This window comes from Sipha flava, unplaced genomic scaffold (genome assembly GCF_003268045.1).
Source record: "Sipha flava isolate LNK unplaced genomic scaffold, YSA_version1 287_pilon_pilon, whole genome shotgun sequence".
Classification (NCBI taxonomy): domain Eukaryota; kingdom Metazoa; phylum Arthropoda; class Insecta; order Hemiptera; family Aphididae; genus Sipha; species Sipha flava.
In genome coordinates, this window is record NW_020272956.1 from 128,899 (window position 1) to 149,423 (window position 20,525).

At 26.0% G+C, this 20,525-nt stretch overlaps 1 protein-coding gene across 1 annotated transcript; it reads right to left on the minus strand.

Annotated features, from left to right (window-relative positions):
* Positions 1–1,151: 1,151 nt before the first annotated feature.
* Positions 1,152–20,283, minus strand: LOC112685684 (fringe glycosyltransferase). Its single transcript, XM_025557623.1, has 11 exons — positions 19,881–20,283; positions 19,439–19,624; positions 10,574–10,622; positions 8,514–8,556; positions 8,327–8,386; positions 7,891–8,032; positions 7,139–7,221; positions 4,076–4,146; positions 3,906–4,000; positions 2,744–2,823; positions 1,152–2,662 (listed from the first exon to the last, which is right to left on the minus strand). Exons 1-11 carry the CDS (start codon positions 20,010–20,012, stop codon positions 2,605–2,607), a joined length of 999 nt encoding a protein of 332 aa, XP_025413408.1. The 5' UTR covers positions 20,013–20,283; the 3' UTR covers positions 1,152–2,604.
* Positions 20,284–20,525: the final 242 nt, after the last annotated feature.

The following is a 20,525-nucleotide window of genomic DNA, read 5'->3' on the forward strand; positions in this document are numbered from 1 at the left end:
TTGTATTACAAGGCATATCTAAGCCATCATTACAAGTTTTGAAAATTTTAATTACTACATACCGATATTTTAAATTACAAAAACACGTTTAATTCTTAATGATCCAAATAATTATCAACCCTTTTTAACCAAAATCGTAGACAAATATTATACATGTATATTCAATAAAGACGATGCAGAGAGAGCGGTATAAAGAAAAATGATAATAAAATCTATATATATATATATATATATATACCCGAGAGATTGAAAAATTTTATTTGAATCAATACGATACATATATATAATATTATACCGCCATCGATGGGGAAGTCCTTTATAGATATGAAGGCAATTGATGTCCTAAGGGTAGGTATATATAAAAACCTAAGCGAAGCTTGTACGTGACACTCGCGTATGACAGCATTTATCGCGCGAGACGTTCCCTCATCGTCGGACGTCGAAATTTTTTTTCTTCTATTTTATTTTTCTCTCACGCAAAATAAACCATTTAAACGAATAAATCGCTAGTCTTACTTTTGTCAACCTATCATTATTTTATATTATATAATATAATATATATGCGAACGAATCTCGACCGACGTACACCGTCGGTCGAGATGCGTTCGCAATGATGAATACAGATTTGAATCACAATTTTCTCCTATCCTGGCACTAAACCTTGTAAACTTTGTGGCCGGTGATGCATAATATTAATCATTTTTTCAAAATAAATCAATTATCATTCCTCGAATACAATAACATTTTCTGTAGATTATTGATGTATGAGTAAAAACTAAAACAAAAGCTTTAAAAACACAAACAACAAAAATAATTTTTATTTTCAATTTCTAATCAATATTATTTCCAAACCCATCTTTCAATGATTATTTAATCTAAAATGATAAAAAATAACTGGAACATATATATAATATAATAATCTGCTAGAAATATCAGATGATAGAACTCGACTTTAATGAGCTGCTTTGTTATACAGCTGAAAAAAATCAAAATAAATAAAATGGAAGTGTTGATAAAAACCTTTATTGTCATTAAAAATACATCAGCAATAGACACTTAAAGTATAATAAAAAAAAAATGAACAATTTATTTAAATTAACGAAAAATAAAAATATTTTAACTGTTAAAAAAATACAAAAGGTAAAAAAAAATCTGTTATTTTATGTTACAAGTTTTGATTAAACAACAAATAAATAAGGTATAATAATAATATATCTACGTAGAAATAATGGCTTAAAATTCTATATCACAGACATTCATTTTTTTTTTTTAAAAAAAACTAAAACTAAACAATTGACATGCACGCTAACAAGGTGCCGTCGGATAAATCACGTACCACAAACCTACGATCTAAACATGTATTTGGATAGTTCATACACGAGTATTTTAAAAAAAAAACAAGGGGATCAATGAGTTGCGATGCGAAACCTTTGAAATAACGTGTAAACTTTACATACACACACATTAAAATTAAAATATCACTTTGTTGACTTATAGTTACATTATACGTCAGTAATCTACTTTTGACGACACACAAGGCAATGAAAACAAGCTAGTTATGATCAGATCCTTCATTTACACTTATACGATTCGTTATTAACTTGAAACCTTTTATTTATCTAATATTAGTCCCACCAAATAAAATGAGTTTTATAGACAACTCTCTGAGGTTATAGTATATTTTCGTTTATTAAATAACAATTAAAGTAAACTATTATAGTGAACATAACAAATTATTAGTAACAGACGAATATTCTTAAGTGATTTTAATACCACTATACAATTCTATTATAATAATACGCGAATTTATTAATATATTAATTTTTATAGACCAAAATCACACTATTTTTGCATTTTACTATGTTCGAATCATAAGTAAATTAACGACCAATAGGGAAGTATACCATCTGATATCTTAATGCTTTTTTTTGACTAAATATTTCTTATTGTTTCAACGTTTCTTGTGTACATAAGAAACAATTAATATTCTCAGGTTCTTTATAAATAGGGTATATTCAAGTTAAGTTTAAAATTTATTTAAAATAGTAAATATTATTTAACTATTTTAAAAAATGTTATATTATACTATTGTACTGTTAATTAATAAATAATAATAAAACCAGAAACATGATAATAACACTACAATTATGTTCGTTCCGAGATCTTTCTACTTCAAAAACTGAAGTGAATCAAATCCTAAAATATACCGTATTCTCCGTGTTTGTTGTCAATTTGATTAAGGAAAACACGAAGTTACTCGAAAATTGTTTTATTGTTGTCAGTATGGCAACAAACGATGTAATGAGGGAATGTTATCGGTCCTACCATTTGGACGCATTATGGAAAAAGAGTACCCAACTGTAAAATAACGAATATTAAAGTCGACGTTATATGACGGTTTCCCACCTTATGCTCAACCATGACATGCGCTTTCTTTGAAGACCTTATGATTAATGGCTTTTATATTTCAGATTAATAAAACGTTAGGCCAAACAAGACAAATAATATAAAAAAAAAAAAACTTAAAAATTAACGAGCAATACTACAAAACGATTCTAAATTTGATTTCATTAACTCTCACTGTATCAAGAACGATGAAATAATTCATTTCTCAACACAGCACGAAGATTCAGGAAACAAAAAGCAATGTAATGAAAAAAATCTGAAATTAAAAATACAATTTGAAATATACCTATACTACTTCTTGTAGAGTATACATTTATTACAAAAACTAAATGCTAACCTCGTAGGGTCGGTGATTTCATTGAATCCATTCACGTCAACAGTATTTGGTTCATTGTCCAAAGAATAACTGAACGTCAGCTATATAAAACAAACATGCTCGTTATGAATGTGAATTACTCGTAATTACCATTAACTATTATCAGTGGCGTCATTTCAGTTTTTGATAGAGGGGGGGTCACGTTTTTGACTAGACCATACTACCGGGGGAAATATGGAGTTTCGCTCACACGTTTTAACTAATATTTAAAGCACATATTTTATATATTATATAAATATACAACTTAAATTTTTGCAAAATATAATTTTGTATTTTATTAACATGACCTAAACAAGGTTAACTTAATCTAACTTAATCCTAAATTAATCTAAGCTGTAAGCTGATATCTTCTATTTTTCATTTTTGAAAATACATTTAATGCATCATCTAAACTGATTTTTGCAGTAATATCATTTTCAACAACTATAACCAAAAAATCACTCAGCCGACCATTGCCCATTATCAAGTCTAGATAGGTTTTAATTAATTTAAGGGAAGAAAAAAAAAGTTCATTGGAAGCAGTTGTTACAAGCAAAGTTAAAATAACATTTATAATTTTAAGAGTTTCAGTTAAAGCTTTATAAAGTTCATTTAAAATTTCAGAAATAGAAAAAAATCATGAATTACATCATCTTGTTCTATATTAGAATAATTTAAGTTAATTAAGTTTTTTGCACATAAGAATTCAGTTTAGAGTGTTAAATTATCAATTTCAAAATTACTACTAATGATTATGGAAAGACAATTTTGAAATTGGACTTTTGAAATTAAAATAATGAAGACTGGAAGATAAGAAAATATTACTATTAAAAATTATTTCATTGCTAGAATTGCTGAAACAATGATTAAGTTCATTCAAAAATCTAATATTCTTGCAAAATGCTCATATGTCTATTTATAGTTTATACCAATTGGCAATTACCAAATATTGTGGCAGTAAATAATTATCTAGTAAGCAGTATTTTCAAAATTATAAAAATATGCTTGATTTTTCACAAATAACGGCTTATGGCTAAACGACAACGACCGGTTCTTTGGGGTGCTTTAAAACCAGACAGGGGAAAATGCCCACCTTGTCACCTCCCAAATGATGCCACTGACTATTATTATTTATTGTTATTACTTGTTCACTAAACATATGTGTTTTAATGTGTTTCATTGGCTCCAAGTGAGAATGAAATTGTTCTACTCTAGTCAATTGTATTTTTAGTAAATGTTCTATAAAAATGAAATTAATTAATTAAAATTATAATAACAATAGTGTTAATCTAAAAATTATATCGTGATTCATACCAATAACATAACCGACGCTGACATCATCTGGGAGACCAATACGATCACCAATCGCCATAAGTTTCCCGTTCCTGCGACAAAACAAAAAGCAAAATGATTTAATTAAAACAAAATAATTTTTAAATAAAACACTTTGAGACGTTTACTGTGTCTGCATAATAAAAACGTAGAGCCATGATTTAAATTATTCATCTAGGAAACTCTTATACATTGTTATTCTTAAAGTGTTCAAATATGTATATTTTCTGGATGGTTGACAAATAAACTTCTTTATATGTAAGTGTGTGACACATGGCATGTGAAAAAATAAAATCGTCTAATAAACGATCATTCACACGTCATCTTTCTGTTTTCAAAGTAAATGTCTTACTAAGCCATATGATAGTATGATTAAATGTACTTCTTATATAACTCACGAATGAATGAAAACTCAAAACAGTTTTACTGTCGTAAGATTTTAATTGTAAAAAAAACTTGTTTTAAAATTAGAAACACTAGGAATTACACAAAGAGTTAAGCCCCACTTTTATTATATAAATAGTAACAAAATATACAGTTAATGTTATTAGTAAATCATTATAATATATATTCATTATTTATGGGACGTCAGTTCCTTAAAACGCAGATAATTAATGAGAAACGCATTTGGATTTACACTTAAAATTGTTAATGAAAAGTATATTTTCATTGAATAATTACGTTATTTATAAGGGTGGCTGACCCAAATAGTTGAGAGAAAGGCGAAGGAGAAGAAAAAGAAGAATTACGTTATTTACAACGTTGAATAAATAATAATGTATATAATTTATCATTATAATAATAGTATAGGTATGGTATAAAATATTGTAAATAGTTAACAATCTACAAAATAAACGGTTTTTGCACCCTTAATATAATGAGATACCTAAAATATTGATAGGAAAAATCTGATTCTCGAACATTCAATGAAACAAAACTAATTCTTTATAAAATCATTTTTAAGCGACATAACCACTCATTGTATTTTTTTTTTTTTAATCAAGTATAATAATTACTAAAGTTATCTTAATTTTTTTTTTTTTATTATAAATTATACACAAATATTAATTATAAATTTACTCAACTATTATTAAGCCTGACCCAATTAAAAAGTTTTTATATCCCATCAATTTATCTTTAAGTGTAACGCCTAGGACACCATACAAAAGACTAAACAAGTTTTAAAACTTTCGACCATCTGTGGTGAATTATATGGCAAACTTTCAATAAACTCGACTTAATTAGAGAGGTGTAAGTTTGCAAAATGTTGTGAAGTTCTTGATCTAATACCTGTCATTCACCAAACAAAATAGAGGAACGTCTAAAAAGAGGATTCAATACGATTTTAGTTAAATAGTAAAATACTTACAATTAATTATTAATTCCCATTAATAAAAAAAATTATAATATAATTATTTTAAAATAAATTAAAACTTTACTATGAATTAACAAGTTTATAACTTATGATTGATTAATATTAAACCGCTTGGTTGGAATTTAACGTATACTTAAAGGTTAAAAATGAATCAACAATACAAACATTTAACTGGTAACATAATATCTAATGTATTGAAATTAAATTTTTTCATTCTATTACCTTCACATTTGGATCAATTCCAAATAGGTACTTTTCTTCCACAAAGAATTTTAGCCAATTAAAATCTGCCAATTATACAATCGTCTTACATTCCCCGACAAACACCAATCTAAAACCTTTTTGGTTCTCTAAACAATGGCGGGAAATTGTCTTTTCATTCTTTCTTTTTTTATTTAACAAATAATTTATATAGAAACATATTTTACTACCATTGGAATTTGAGCTTATTAGTGCGAAAAACACATAACAAGACAACTCCTTTTCGGAGAGCCTTGACGTGATAAACCGGTTAACTCGTCAATTCAGCAACTTGATTAACGATAAAGGATGAAGGAAAACAGAGGGGACGAGGGGTGTCGACTAGCAGCTGCATCGGAACTCTCAATTTATTATTCAATTTAAAAAAACGGGTTATGATTATGTATTTGACTTTCAGAGACTGCATATCATTAAATTGGAAATAACTGAGTTCGTTTTGTCCCAGCAATTAAAACAGATATTTTTTATCGGTCAACTGTTAAAAGCGACAAATGAAAAAAATAAATCGAAAAGTCATCATAGTTGTATTAAAATGTTATTCACCTCAGAAAACCTGTTAAAAACCTGATATTATATTGGATATACATCAAAATGAGTTAAAACAGTAAAAATATATCCACAGCAGTTCACACTTATAATATCAATGTTAAAAGTTTAATGTATTTTAATAAGCATTAGATTTTTAACGAGATAAACCACGAATTGGTTCTTTGAGAATTAAATCTAAAAATTAAATTAAAAAAAACATAATTTATAAAGAACAAATTTTAGAACTAGATAGGTAACAATTTGATTAAAAATGTTTAAAGTATGTTAAATATTGTATAATTTTGGTTGATATTGTTTAACCTAAAAGAACAATAAATTGAACGAGATGGAACTTCAACAATACAATATCTAATTTAGATTAAATGCACATAAAAATTCAAATTTCATGACACGCACGAGAACATCTTCTTTGACGCCGTACGACTATTATTCTGGTTTAGAATATCAAAAATAATTAGCATAAACATTGTACCTACTTAACATAACCTGCAACAAAAATGTATAAATATGTCTATACATCATAAATAATAACACAACCATATTTTTTAATCAATCAAATGTTATTTTAATTAATCTAGTATTTGTAACTCAATAGATAAAAAAAAAATTTAATTTCTGCCCATTAAGTATTATACCAAACAAACAATTGTTACTTTCATTTGTTTTTATCTTTCTCCCGATTTAAATCAATACAGAACTAACACAATAACTCCACATTATAAAAACTATAAGCAACACATTAAAAATACGTGTATTTAAAAAAATTAATTAGGAGATTAAATGTGACACAAAACAAGTTTGACAATAGAAAATTTATTTTCATTTATTTATAATTTTAGTGTTTTTCTTTAATAACTTACCCAGATATTGGAGCCATTTTAAGCACTAATGCACGGCTCAAACAAAATCCAGCACCTCCAGTAGCAAACCAAAAAGTAGTTTTCTAAAAAATAATAAAATTTTAAATAAGTAACCCTTAAGGCAGTAATAATAACAATAAATATGCTAATATTTTTTTTTAATGTTGAACTGAGATAGTAAAATTATAATAATTATAAAAAATATTAAAAAAGAATGAAAATAATCTTTCAATTGAAAAGGCGACAAAACAATTACAATTGTGTTTTTGAAGTATAAATGCGTAATAAATTTAAAGTACTTCAAATACTAATTTTAAAAAACTATGATTTAGTTAAAGTTTTTACATTTTTAAATTAAGTAATATTTAAATTATAAAAATAATTATTAAAATTCCATCCAATTTCACAGTTAAAAATATAATTACTACACAGGATTTTCCTTGAGTTTAAAAACTCTATTAGTTGCATTTTTAATTTTAATACAGTTTGAAAAAAATGAAATAAATTTAGTATATCTCCCAAAAAATTATTAAAATAATTTTAAAAATTTTTTGAAAAGAATTAATTTTAAAATATATAAATAATTTATTAAAAATCATTCACATAAATAATCTTCCTAACAGGAACTTTTATTTGTATTTATATTATTTATATACTTTTTTTTTTTTTTTTTACTGTAAAAGTATTAAACAATAAAATGGTCAATAAATTATAAATATATCTATTACATAATTGTATAAATGAAAACTAACTTGGGATTTTGTGCGAATTTGTAATGGTTTTGTTGTACTAGTTCGTCCCAAATACCAATCTTTAATTGGATTATACATTTTCAATAATCCATTCAAGGCAGGAACATTAACATAGTTATCATCGTCCACGTGACAAAACCACCTTAAATCGATAAAAAAAAAAAAAAAAAAATAACAAATACGAGTAAAATAAAATATGAATACATAAAATAAAATACATTGCAACAAATTATTATTATTTTAGTTCAAATATAACATGATTTACACCATATAAATTATAATTAATTAACTAAGCTTTTGAAATCAAATGTACACACCATATTTTCGTACAAAAATGTATTAGTGTCATATTATAAAAAAAGTACAAGAATCCTACATGAAATACCAAAGATATTAGAACACTAATTTAAATTTTTTTTACTAAACATATACTAACTTCTTTTTCGATTCGAGGAACACGTCTAATTCAACAGACATTTTACAACACAACGCACGCCTAAAAAGCAAATTAAAACTAGAATGAAATATAATAACGATGAAGATTTTTAATTTAAAAAAAATTATTTATTGATATCCTACTGCGATTTATTAACAATATTAAGTTCATATAATATATAACTTACCTACTGTGAGTGGCCGAACAGTTAGTATGTATGACGTGACCACCTGAAAACCAAAAATTAAAACAAATTGAAACGATGATCACTTCGATGATTTTGCTTATGTTTTCTTTCATTCAAATAATTTTTAATTAACATTAAAGAGATTTTAGATATCAGAATAATTATAAATTAATTAAAAATCTAATATTAAATGTTATTTTGTTATTTATTCAATAACTATTATTATTATTTAAAATCAAAAACTACGTTTTAGTTTTACTCTTAAGTACAATATATTCAGACATAAATATTTATTCGTCTCATAATTGATATGAACTAGTTTTAAAAAAACAAAACTACACAGTAATTAAAGGAAAATTGGGTATTATTAATTATAATTTAAATTTTTTTAATAGTTGGGAGATTGAAAAGAGTACTAAGCAAATAATTTTTATGAACAATGATCTTATACGCATAATTATTTCCCGTGTGTACATTAACCTACACATACAAAAAACTTCATTGTTAAACTCATATTGTTTGAAGATACAAAGAAGTATTATTCAAGTTAAAAAATCTTCATCATTTTTAAATTAATAACTTGAGATTAAAATGAATAAATACGAAAACCTTATAGAATTTTTTTTTTTTTATTCTTTTTGAGTTGCAATTTATACATAATTATTATGAACAAAAAGGTATTATACTTAATGTCATAAAATGTAATTAACGAAAACTCTATATTTTTATATATATTTATTATATCATGAGAACCTCAAAAGTATAGATAGCAATAAATATTCAATGCTTTTTCTATTAACTCTAAAAATTAAAGTACTTGGGTACATTTTCATTTTAACATGGTCAAACACACAACTTTCATGCATACGTGGTCATAAATAGTGAATTTTTTCCATAAGTGATTGATTTTTATTTTTAATAATTTAATTTCTAAACAACATTTGCTGAAAAAAATATTTTCTACTAACATTTTCCAAGCTAATATGAAAGAATTATTAGATATTTAACACAAATTATTCAATTATAATAAAATTTTAAATAAAACAAGATCAATATTATTTACAGCAGTAAAATGCTTTGAATTTTTTATTATATCAACTAAAAATAGTATTAACAAATGTGAACGCGTTAAAATTGTTATACTACAGAATGTTACTTGGTTAATTATTAGTTAGAGCTCAAATATTAAAACTGACAATTACTCAGGAACACGGTTATATAATCTCTAAGAAATCTAATATACTGGAGTAAATTAAACAACCTACGTGTAGAGAATAAGCATTAAAAATCCTATTTCAATAAATGTAATAAACTTGGTAGGAAATGTAAGATTATAAAAAAGCGATGAATACTAATACTTGATTACTATCATTAATTCAAGCCATATAAACCGAAAATAATAAGTAGTACGATAAAGTATGCGGTTCAAGTATATAATCATATATTTCAGTACCAGTCCTACAATATTTACTTGCACATAAATCGTTGGTACGATACATGAAAATAATAACAAAAAAAGTACATTTACAGCACCTGCTAAAAACGCAAGCAATTTATCAGATTTTTATAATTAAATGATCAGTAAAAAATAAAGGTTTTAAGATTTGTGTACGTATAACAACATTGAGTTTTATAAGATATAAGTATTATTTTGGCTGATATAATACTAATTAAACAATTTATGATTGTTTAAATAATCAATCACGTCTTATTAGTTTATAATTTATTTTTAATTTTTGACTATACTTTTATTAATTTAAAAATATTTATATTTTAAAATAACCAATAGATATACATTTTTCATTTTAATATTAAAATCAAAATATAAATAAATATCTTTAGTCATAATTTTAAACCGTAAACTTACACACAATAGAATATCAAAAAATCAAAATGTATAAACACATAATTAAGAATATAATAAATAATAATATTTAAGTAACTTTTTTAATATGACATAGGTTAATTATATTATAACTTCTCATATCAATAAATACAATTACACAGAATATTAACAACTAAATTATATTCAAATATAAATTATTAATCATACAACTTACCCGTCACTTGACTTAAATGTTGATCGTAAGTGTCCGTGAAAAACCAAGTCTAGGAAAATAAAATAAATTAATTTGAAAACTTATTTTAATTAATAATCAACATGGCATATTTTTAGATTAAAATGTTTATAATTATAGGTATTCATAGATGTACAACTCAGAAAATGCCTTCACGTATCACCCTACATTTTTTTAATACAGTAGATCTAGATAACCTTGATTTTATAATGAATATTACGTTTCTGGATACATTTTATACTTAAACACTATTACATATATACGAGTATTAGTTACTATTATTACCTATTAATTATAACTTGGTTTTTCAATTAGCGAGGAAAATTAATATCATTATTTATTTTAGAATATTGCAAAGTTAACGATATCATATTGAATAGTAATATTTGTGTAATGTGTAAAAATATCAGTAATATACACATAGCATATAGAAATCGATAAAAATGTAATAAATACAATATACTATAATACCATACATGTTTTATAGACATGCTCATTTCTTAACTATCACAATTATTTTATTACTTTCCAATTCAAGCGACTGAAATTTCACTGTATATTTATACTTTTTAATTACAATATAATAATAACCCAGAATAGTAAAAATATCAGCTTAATATTTTAAACTTTACTAAAACATATAATTTACTTTAAAAATTAAATAACAAAAAAGCAAAGAAATAAATAAATAACCAACATATTGTATTCACTATTAATAACTATAACTAAGGAAATGCAGAAATATACGAGTAGAAAAAATCATATCAATTGTAATATTAAAATTAAGGAATATATGGTTCAATATTAACTTATCTACATACTATACAAAACTATTTATTTAATATTTTTCTATGCAATAAATGTAGCCGACATTTGAAAACAATTATAGATTAAAACTAACAAGTCCTCCTACTGAAATTCTAGAAGGTTGGCTAAAATGTTATACATATTTTATAAATGTAACATTTATTTTAATATTTTTCTACTTTTATGTTTTAAATCATTATTGTTTGATTATATTGATAATTAATATATTATTATTGACATTTGATAATTGCATGTATCGACATATCTACTAACGAACCAGATTAAATCATTTATATATTTAATATCTTATTTTAAATGAAAAATATTTTTTACTTTTTAATTTAAAAAATTATAGATTTTCCCATACATTTAAATAATTCTTCAAATATATTTTACTATTATTGAAAAAATAACTTTTTTGTTAAATTGAATAACTTGATGAAATATAATCGATTAGGTAACTAAATGATCTCTGCATATATTAACCAACACAAAAACTACTTATGTCTACCTATATGTATATAGTACTACGAGAAATAACCGATATCAATGAACCGGTTTTCAAAAGTAAAACAGTTTTATGATCACAAAATAAAATTATTTTTAAGACGCTTCCATGAATTATTTAAATTCAACTGAATTACATAAATTAAATGACACTTAAGTTCGTAAATACCATAAGATAATCTTATTTTAAACTACAGTTACTTAAACTATTATAACATTTCATCTATTAAAAATCATATTCATTTATACATACCAATAATTGTTTGAAAATTATTTTATTAAAATATTTGTCAATGGATCACAACCAACACAAGAATAATTGGGAAAGTCACTGAAGTCGATACGCAGTAGGTATATGTACATAGATCGGAGTATCCGAGTTGGGTCCCGAGTACTTGAGGCTAATTGCAGGTAGTGTACAGGTTGGACCCCGGATTTTAATAGGCACTACACTAGTTGGGTCCCAGATTTTTATAGGTACTAAACTAGTAGGGTCCTGAATTATTTTAGGTATTACACTTGTTCATGAATATTTTTTGGTAAGTACTACATTATACTAACATTTTCCTTCCCATTTTAACAGATGACGATCTATAATAATAATAATAATAATAATCTATAATAGATGATCCATTTAGACCAAAGGTATGGTTAAAAATGTTTTTATAGTTTTTTTTTTTTGGTTTTTTAGTTTATTTTCCATTAAAATATAATTTATTAGAATTGTGTTGGTAAAAATATTAAAAATGTTAAAATCATTATATAGTATAAATAAAAAATAATGGAAAAGAAACTAAAAAACAAAAGAAAAACTATAAAAACATTTTTAACCATACCTGTGGTCTAAATAAATCATAGACAGTCTTAAGTCTATTAAAATGGGAAGAAAAATGTTAGTATATTATAGAACTTACCAAAAAATATTCAGGAACTAGTGTAGTACCTACTTATAAAAATCCGGGACCCAACTAGTGTAGTATTTAAAAGACCCAACTAATGTAGTACTTTTAAATTCAGGACCCAATTCGGATGCAGCCATGTAGATACATGAAAATTTAAATGAATTCATAATATAACATTTTCATTAAAATTCCGTATTCAATCAGTCTAAACTAACACATCATTATAAAAATATAATAAATATAATTATAAAAATCTTATTTAAATGTCTAGAAAATATAAAACAAAGAAATCATTTATTTTATCAAAATTAATACAAATAAGTACCAAGTGACACTTATGTACCGAATTTTATAGAAAGTCTGAAAAATAAATCTAGATATGCTTTAAATGTAACTACACAAATAATGAATAAGTAAACTATAGTTAGAATAAAATATTAACTAGCTTGCATAAAATCACAAAATTAAAATGTTCAAAAATCTATAAGTTCACCAAAAACTTGATTTAAATGCTTGATGATTTTTAATTTGGTGATAAAAATATTTGAAACTTTAAGCACTTATTTCACTGAAAAAATAACAAGTATACCTCCTATATTATATAAAACATAAATAATAAATTCCTACCTTCAAAATCTGAAATATAAATTATAATATTAAAATTAAATTATTTTAACATATTAACAAAATAAAAAAAACTGTTTTCAATACAAAATATGTATGATACAATTAATAATACTGTAAGTGTTCTTTTTGGTAAAAACAGATTTGAAGCCTTGGGCTACGGGAGGATATTTTTTATTTTTATTAACAATGATTAAAGGAACATTTTGGTAAAAAAAATTAGTCCCAAGGAATTAAATAATTTAATTTTGTTTCTTATTATTTTCTTCAAAATTAAAAAAATTAAAATTGCATCATAACCGCTAAAACGTACAGAGTATATTTTTGATAGATAACAATCTATAGATAATAATAAAAACGTAATCCAATTGTGAAATTATTTGAAACACGACATTTTCACGTAACATTTGAAACTTTAACCCTACATAAGTAATAATAATAGGAACTCTTAGTTGTCATCTCCATAATATCATACATTGTTTTACTCTTTTATACTAATCCTTAAATCTATACGACATATAATTTTTAATGTAATGGATAATTCGCGTGTTTGATAACCACTCGCTATGTTTCGCAACTCCAAATTATTTTTTGACTTATTATTTATTTTTACAATAGTAAGAAAAGCTTGTTAATTTATTAATTTATTAAATATTTGTTTTAGATCTTATAATTTACAAAATGGAAATGCAAAAAAATTAAAAAATATTTTTATAATTTTTAAATAATTGTAAATAATATAATCTATATTTATGGTTGGTAACAAATTACTAAGTAGGTATAATATTAATATGGTGTAAGAAAAGTGGTCGAATTGGCAAAATTAAAGAAGGGAACTCGTTTTACATTAAAAAAAAGTATTTTTTCCCAAAATCATATGTTTGACACCATTTTCTTGTAGGTTTTGAATAACATTTTTAAAATGTTCGAAATTATCTGCATAAAATATTGCCGATTTTAACCAAGCTCACTATCGTGTTATTATAGGTTGAGGCGGTAATGGTGTATTAGGTAACATTTCATGATAAATGATTCAATGATATAATTGAATTCTATAAGGAGCTTTCAAAAATATCTTTTTTCCGTTGTTAATTAAATCGTTTATTTCATGAAAAATATCCATAATCTTTTCTGCGATTCAATGAATCCCATGAGCAGCACAAGTCACATGAATAAAATTGGAATAAAATGGTTTTAAATTGTTAGCAGCCTTAACCATATATAGGGCTGCATCGGGTAACATTAATAAAACTTTTTTGTTGTTACCTCCCTCTGGTCCAGTGGCGTATACAGGGGTCAGATCCCCCCCCCTCTATAGGCTTTTTCAAAATTATATAAAATAGTGTTCTTAATGTAAGGAAATTATAAGGAAACAAAAAAATATTGCAAGAATTTATTGTAAACAGCGCTGGATTAACAAATTTGCCGCATGGAGGCAGATTTTAAAATTCCACCCTTCAACCCCCTCCATAAACTAAAATATATATATACAACAAGTAACATCATAGTTAAGACTGTTTAATTTATTTATATTTATAAACATATTGTAACACCAGTAGTTTTTAAATTTATAGACCTTAGTAGGTACTAAATATAAACATTTTAATACAAATGTATTCAATATAAAACATTTACAACTATTTTTTAGCTTGCTGTGTAGCAAACTCTTTAATAATATCATTCCAACTTATAATTTATAGGAAATATTTATAATAGATATTAGAGAAAATAATGACATATTTTCATTAGATAATTATGTTTTCTGATAGTTTTGACTCTTTTTAAAACTGAGAAGAATCTTTCTCCGCTAGCATTTGAACATGGTATACATATAAAAAGTTTTAAAGCTATTTCCACAATAGGAAATGAATCATTTAATTTTGATACTGTTAATACTTCAAGAAAACTGTGCATAAATAATATTTCATCTTCTGAAAAATACTTGATTATTGTTTTAAATTGTATAATCTCATTTTTAAGTTCCGGTTAAAAAACTATAAATATTTACTAATTGCTTTGATTTTTCTCATAAAATATCATCGTCAATTCCTTCCACATTAAAAAAAAAAACTCAAACAACTCATTTTTTCCAATATATGCATTTGTATGCGCTTTCCATTCGTATTGATTGAAAATAAAATATTAGGTACGTTTGTTTTCCAATCAATCATGATTCGTGAATCGAACTCGACAACGACGACAACTACAAGTATGACCACGAGACGAGAGAGAGATAACAAAAACAATTACTTAGTACTTTGTAAATAAATTATTTGAAACTATTAATATCAAATTTAATAATATTAAAATTATAATACACACGTAGAGATATATAAGAAATACAAAAAACACAATTTTATGTTAGTGTAATGAATATAAAAATGCATAGGTCCGAACGCTAAATAATAATAATATGGTTTTACCCTTAATATGCTCAACACCCACAGACGAAATAACTCAGCGGTTTAATATAATATAAAATAACTATTATAATTATAATATTATATAACTGTTATTAATATTTTTCAAAATTAAATCAATAATTTTTCCTAAAAACTAGTATATACATTAGAAAATTTCAAAACTTTTGTTGACGTCGTCAAAAAATTGCCGCCCCTAAAATTTTGCGGCCCGGGGCAGCTGCCCCTTCCCCCAACCCGAAACTGATTATAAATTATTATTTTGACACATTCAATATATATAACTTTTATTATTTAAATGTACAGGTACTTAGGTTTAGGAATTTTCCTTCCATAATGATTTGTTTGCAACTGATTCCCCCCCCCCCCCATACAAAAATAATGTAGACGCCACTGCTCTGACCATAATACTCTAAGACAATCATTTACAAATTTTGTTATGATATTATTATTTGTTTTTTTCAAGAACTTTAGATGCTAAAAGATACGATTTTGATGGTGAATCAACATTTAATTTTCCAACAATAAAGTTCGCAATGAATCAGTAGTTTCATCGATACAAAAATATATGAATGAACTTCCTATATTTTCTCGTATTTTTTTAAAACGTCTGTGTAACATTTGATTGCATAATTCTTCCTTAGGGTACTTTTCATCAGGTATATGTAAATGAGTATATTTTTCCAAAAAATATGTGAAATTGGTATTTTGTAATTTATGCAGTGATATGTTAGAAGCAATCAAAGCTGAACAAAGGTCTTCGAAAAATACTGATTGATTTTCACCTAATGTTGACTATTGATTAATAAATGTTTGTTTAGAAGTGGGAGTTTTCGAATATTTTTCGTGTGAAAATGAATTAACGTGCTGATCAAATTGAATTGTTTTTTGTACTACAACTACTTTATTACAATATTGACAAAAAAATGAATTATTATTTAAAGTTTTGAAAACCTCACCTTATTTGTTAAGGCGAGTCTGTTTTCGACCAAAATCGTACCCTTCCCTTTTCGGCCAATTCACTTTTCGATCAAATGTATAATAGGCTGATTGCCTTGTCGACCAAAACAAAAATTTATATAATAAATTTAAAATAATAAAATAATGATATACAATGTTTGATTATGATGGAAACTACTATAATATATTAATGACGACCCAGGGTTTTACTCACGTAGCGAGGTTTTAGGTTCATATACAGAACATAATCCCATTTGCAACAGTATCAAGGTTTGTATAAAAACTAGGTTAGGCTTACACTATAATTCTCTTTGGGGCGAAACCCCATCCGCTCGAAAAGTTTCATGCAGTGGCACTTGAGTTGATGAGTGAATCCGGCAGGCGTAACGAGCGATGACCTAACATTTTTAAAATTAAAATTCCGATTTTTTTAAAAACAATGCAAACAATTTTCAATACGATAAGAGATCAAAATTAGATACAAAATATCGTTCTCTTTTACATTAATATTTTAATAATTATTGACAAAAATTGTACATAATTATTTTATTATTTTAAATTTATTACATACATTTTTGTTTTGGACGAAAAGTGAATCAACCTATTTTAAATTTGGTCGAAAAGGGAAGAGTACGTTTTTGGTCGAAAACGGCCATGCCCATTTATAATACGGTTCAATCCACTTTCTAAATGATGGTAATTTTGAACTTGGACACTTAAGAATTGATATCCTTAGTTAGTGATAAAAGCATTACAGGTAAGTGTACAGTACACGACATTATGACTGTCTCCCCGTTCCTATTTTTATTAGTGAATGTTACGTCGCTCATATATAAAAGACCAATAATAATGTTAACATTACCCGGAAACAAAAATCGTTCTGCCTCATTTCTTCATACAATTTTTGACATACACCCTCTTTATATATTTTATATTCATACCAAAAATCAACCGCGAAATATATTTAGCCTCTCGGAACTCTTCGCCACTCTCCGGATTTCGGTTTCATCAACCATTCATCAAAAAAAAAAAATTAAATTAAAATCTTAATTTATCATTTCTGTGATTTTAATTTTTATCATTCCACGGAGGCACGAACATTCCGTCATAGTTTTTGATTAATAGGTAGCATTGGATATATAATACATAGAATAACAAAAAACTTTTCTATTTAAAATTGTATTATTACTGAATATAATATTCTTAAAGGCGATAAGAAATAACTACACAATGGGTACTATATGTACTATAAGTCATATAGTATACTTTCTTATTATTTACAACAATTAGGTAAGGCTGAGCCTCACTTGCCTCACCTGATGAGTCACCACTGCTTTAAATATAATTACAAACTTATTATATAAAATTAAAAAAAGGAGAGATAATTCTGATCATAGATTAAATGAACTTTATTCTGATTTCTATAACTTTATACAACAATTTAACAACGTGTTGGAATCATATGGGGATGATTTTAATAAAGACAAATGTTTAGAGAAAATTAGAGTAGCAAAAAAAAATAAATCTTAAAGGTAATAAGAAATAACTACATATATAGTATATTTTCTTATTATTTGCAATAGTTAAGTGAAGCAAAGCCTCACTTGCCTCCCCTGACGAGTTGCCACTGCTTTTAACATGATTAAAAACTTATTATACGAAATTAAAAAAGGAGAGTTAATTCTGATCAAAGATTTAATTAACTTTATTCTAATATCCATAACTTTATACAACAAATTAGCAATGCATTGGAATTATATGGTCATGACTTTATTAAAGACAAATGTTTAAGGAAAGAAAGTAGCAAAAAAAAAAAAATTGCTTGGAGAACTAACCGTTGATGAGAGACCTTCTCTTTTAAAAAAAAACCGATTTCAATTTAAAACATAAAACTATATATTAGATATCTAGAATAGAAGAAGTTCTTCAGTAACTCAGAGTTACTTAAAGATTATATTAGTCTAGATCTTAAAATTTTTTAAATCTATTAAAAATAGTATACCTAATAATTCCTTGGTTAAACTTGGTGAATTAAGTAATATAGAAGTACATATTTTAGCTTTGCAGCAATTTGCTATTGAATTTGATGCCATAACTAAAACTTAATGAAACAATGTTTAATACAAATAATCAATACCATGACTATGGATCGCATTCCAAAAGAGAACGATCTACTAAAGAACCATAAGATTATAAAATTTGTAATAATTGTATTTTTAACATTTTGTATAATATGGTTCAACAATCATGTAGTTTCAATAATATTTACTATGCTTATAAATTTATGAAAAAAAAAACATTTTCTATAGCTTCAAAATATTATTCATTTTAATTTTAATTAATTTCATTTAATATTTTACTTTGAAAATTCATTATTTTTCTGATCATACAACAAATACTTAAGTTTAATAAAAATTCTAAAAAAATTGTTATTTATGAACCATGTTTTAAAATCATAAAAGTTTTGGACTTATACTAGAAATGTATCAGATTAAATTTTTATCTTAAAAATAGTTTTTGGAGGCCCTTTATAGAGATTGTTAATGAAGCCTTTAAGAACCAGTTGGACTCTATCCTTCATTAAAAAATTACATTGAATATAAACTATAATAAAAATATAATAGTACCTGTTTTTTAGCAAGTTGAAACCAAGTTTTAATAATTACTGGCAACCTAGTTAGATGATTTCTTCCGGTGGTTTTTACAGTAATAAACACATTGTCTATTAGATCATCATCAACTGGCAAGCTGTGTCGTACAGTTTTTTGGTCAGGCAACAAATAGTCAGTCGAGTTTGTAATTTTTTTCAATTGCTGATGGATACAATGAAAAAGAAAAAAAGATAAAATTAACACAGGGCCTATGCAGATAGAAAATAAAGCAAAACCAATAACAGACATAACAATTTGGTCTTGAATAATTTTTCAAACAAACATATCAGATAATGTCATTAGACTAAAATCCTGGTGGATAAGTTTGTAAGTGGCTAACTAGTAGCCCCATTCTAACCAAACTGTCTCTTCTGTAGATGTGGCTTTAAGGTGGCACGTAATTAGGGTTCAGACTAACCTGTTGCTGGCCGTGGGCTAATGCGTTGCCGCCGGAAAGCCCGACCTGTTGATAGAACACGAACGACGCGAGCGCCAACAGGGCCAGGAGTATCTGCAACTGTAACAACCATCTTTTGGTGTTCCTGGACATGGTTTCCCGCGTCGACGATCGGCTGGTCACATTTTCGCGGACCAAATGGCCGGACACCGGCTGACTACTGAACTGTGTTGTTTGCTTACAGCGAAATAGTGATCCAAGTTTTGAAAGACACCGTAATCGTTGATGTAGTTGCACGTTCGTTATCACTCGATTGCGGCGCGATCCGTTATCAGTGTGTAAACACTCGCGTAGGTTACAACTGCGACGGCGCGTACGATCACACCGGCCGACGGACAGAACGCGAATGCGCTAGTTGGACGGTATCGTCGCGTGAATGGAGGGAATACCATCGGTTGCGGATGCCGGTAACGGTGAACCGAGGTGGCGTGTGGAGGAAAACGAGGCATATGCGGCATCGGTACAACGGTATTATAATTATTCAATACTCCCCGGACCGTAGCCCGGCTATACTATTTCCATTGTTCGAAGTCAAATATAACAATAATTATTATTATTACGTATAAATATAATACATTTATATATAAGTTGGGCCTGATACAGGCC

Bases quoted from the DNA above. Each gene is read 5' to 3' on its own strand.
- LOC112685684 (XM_025557623.1), bottom strand. From the start codon at position 20,012: ATGTCCAGGAACACCAAAAGATGGTTGTTACAGTTGCAGATACTCCTG. The intron at 8,033-8,326 runs GTTAGTATATGT...TATCGATTTAAG, and splicing joins TTCCTCGAATCGAAAAAGAA to GTGGTTTTGTCACGTGGACG. The intron at 2,663-2,743 runs GTTAGCATTTAG...TTTTAATTTCAG, and splicing joins GAAATCACCGACCCTACGAG to ATTTTTTTCATTACATTGCT.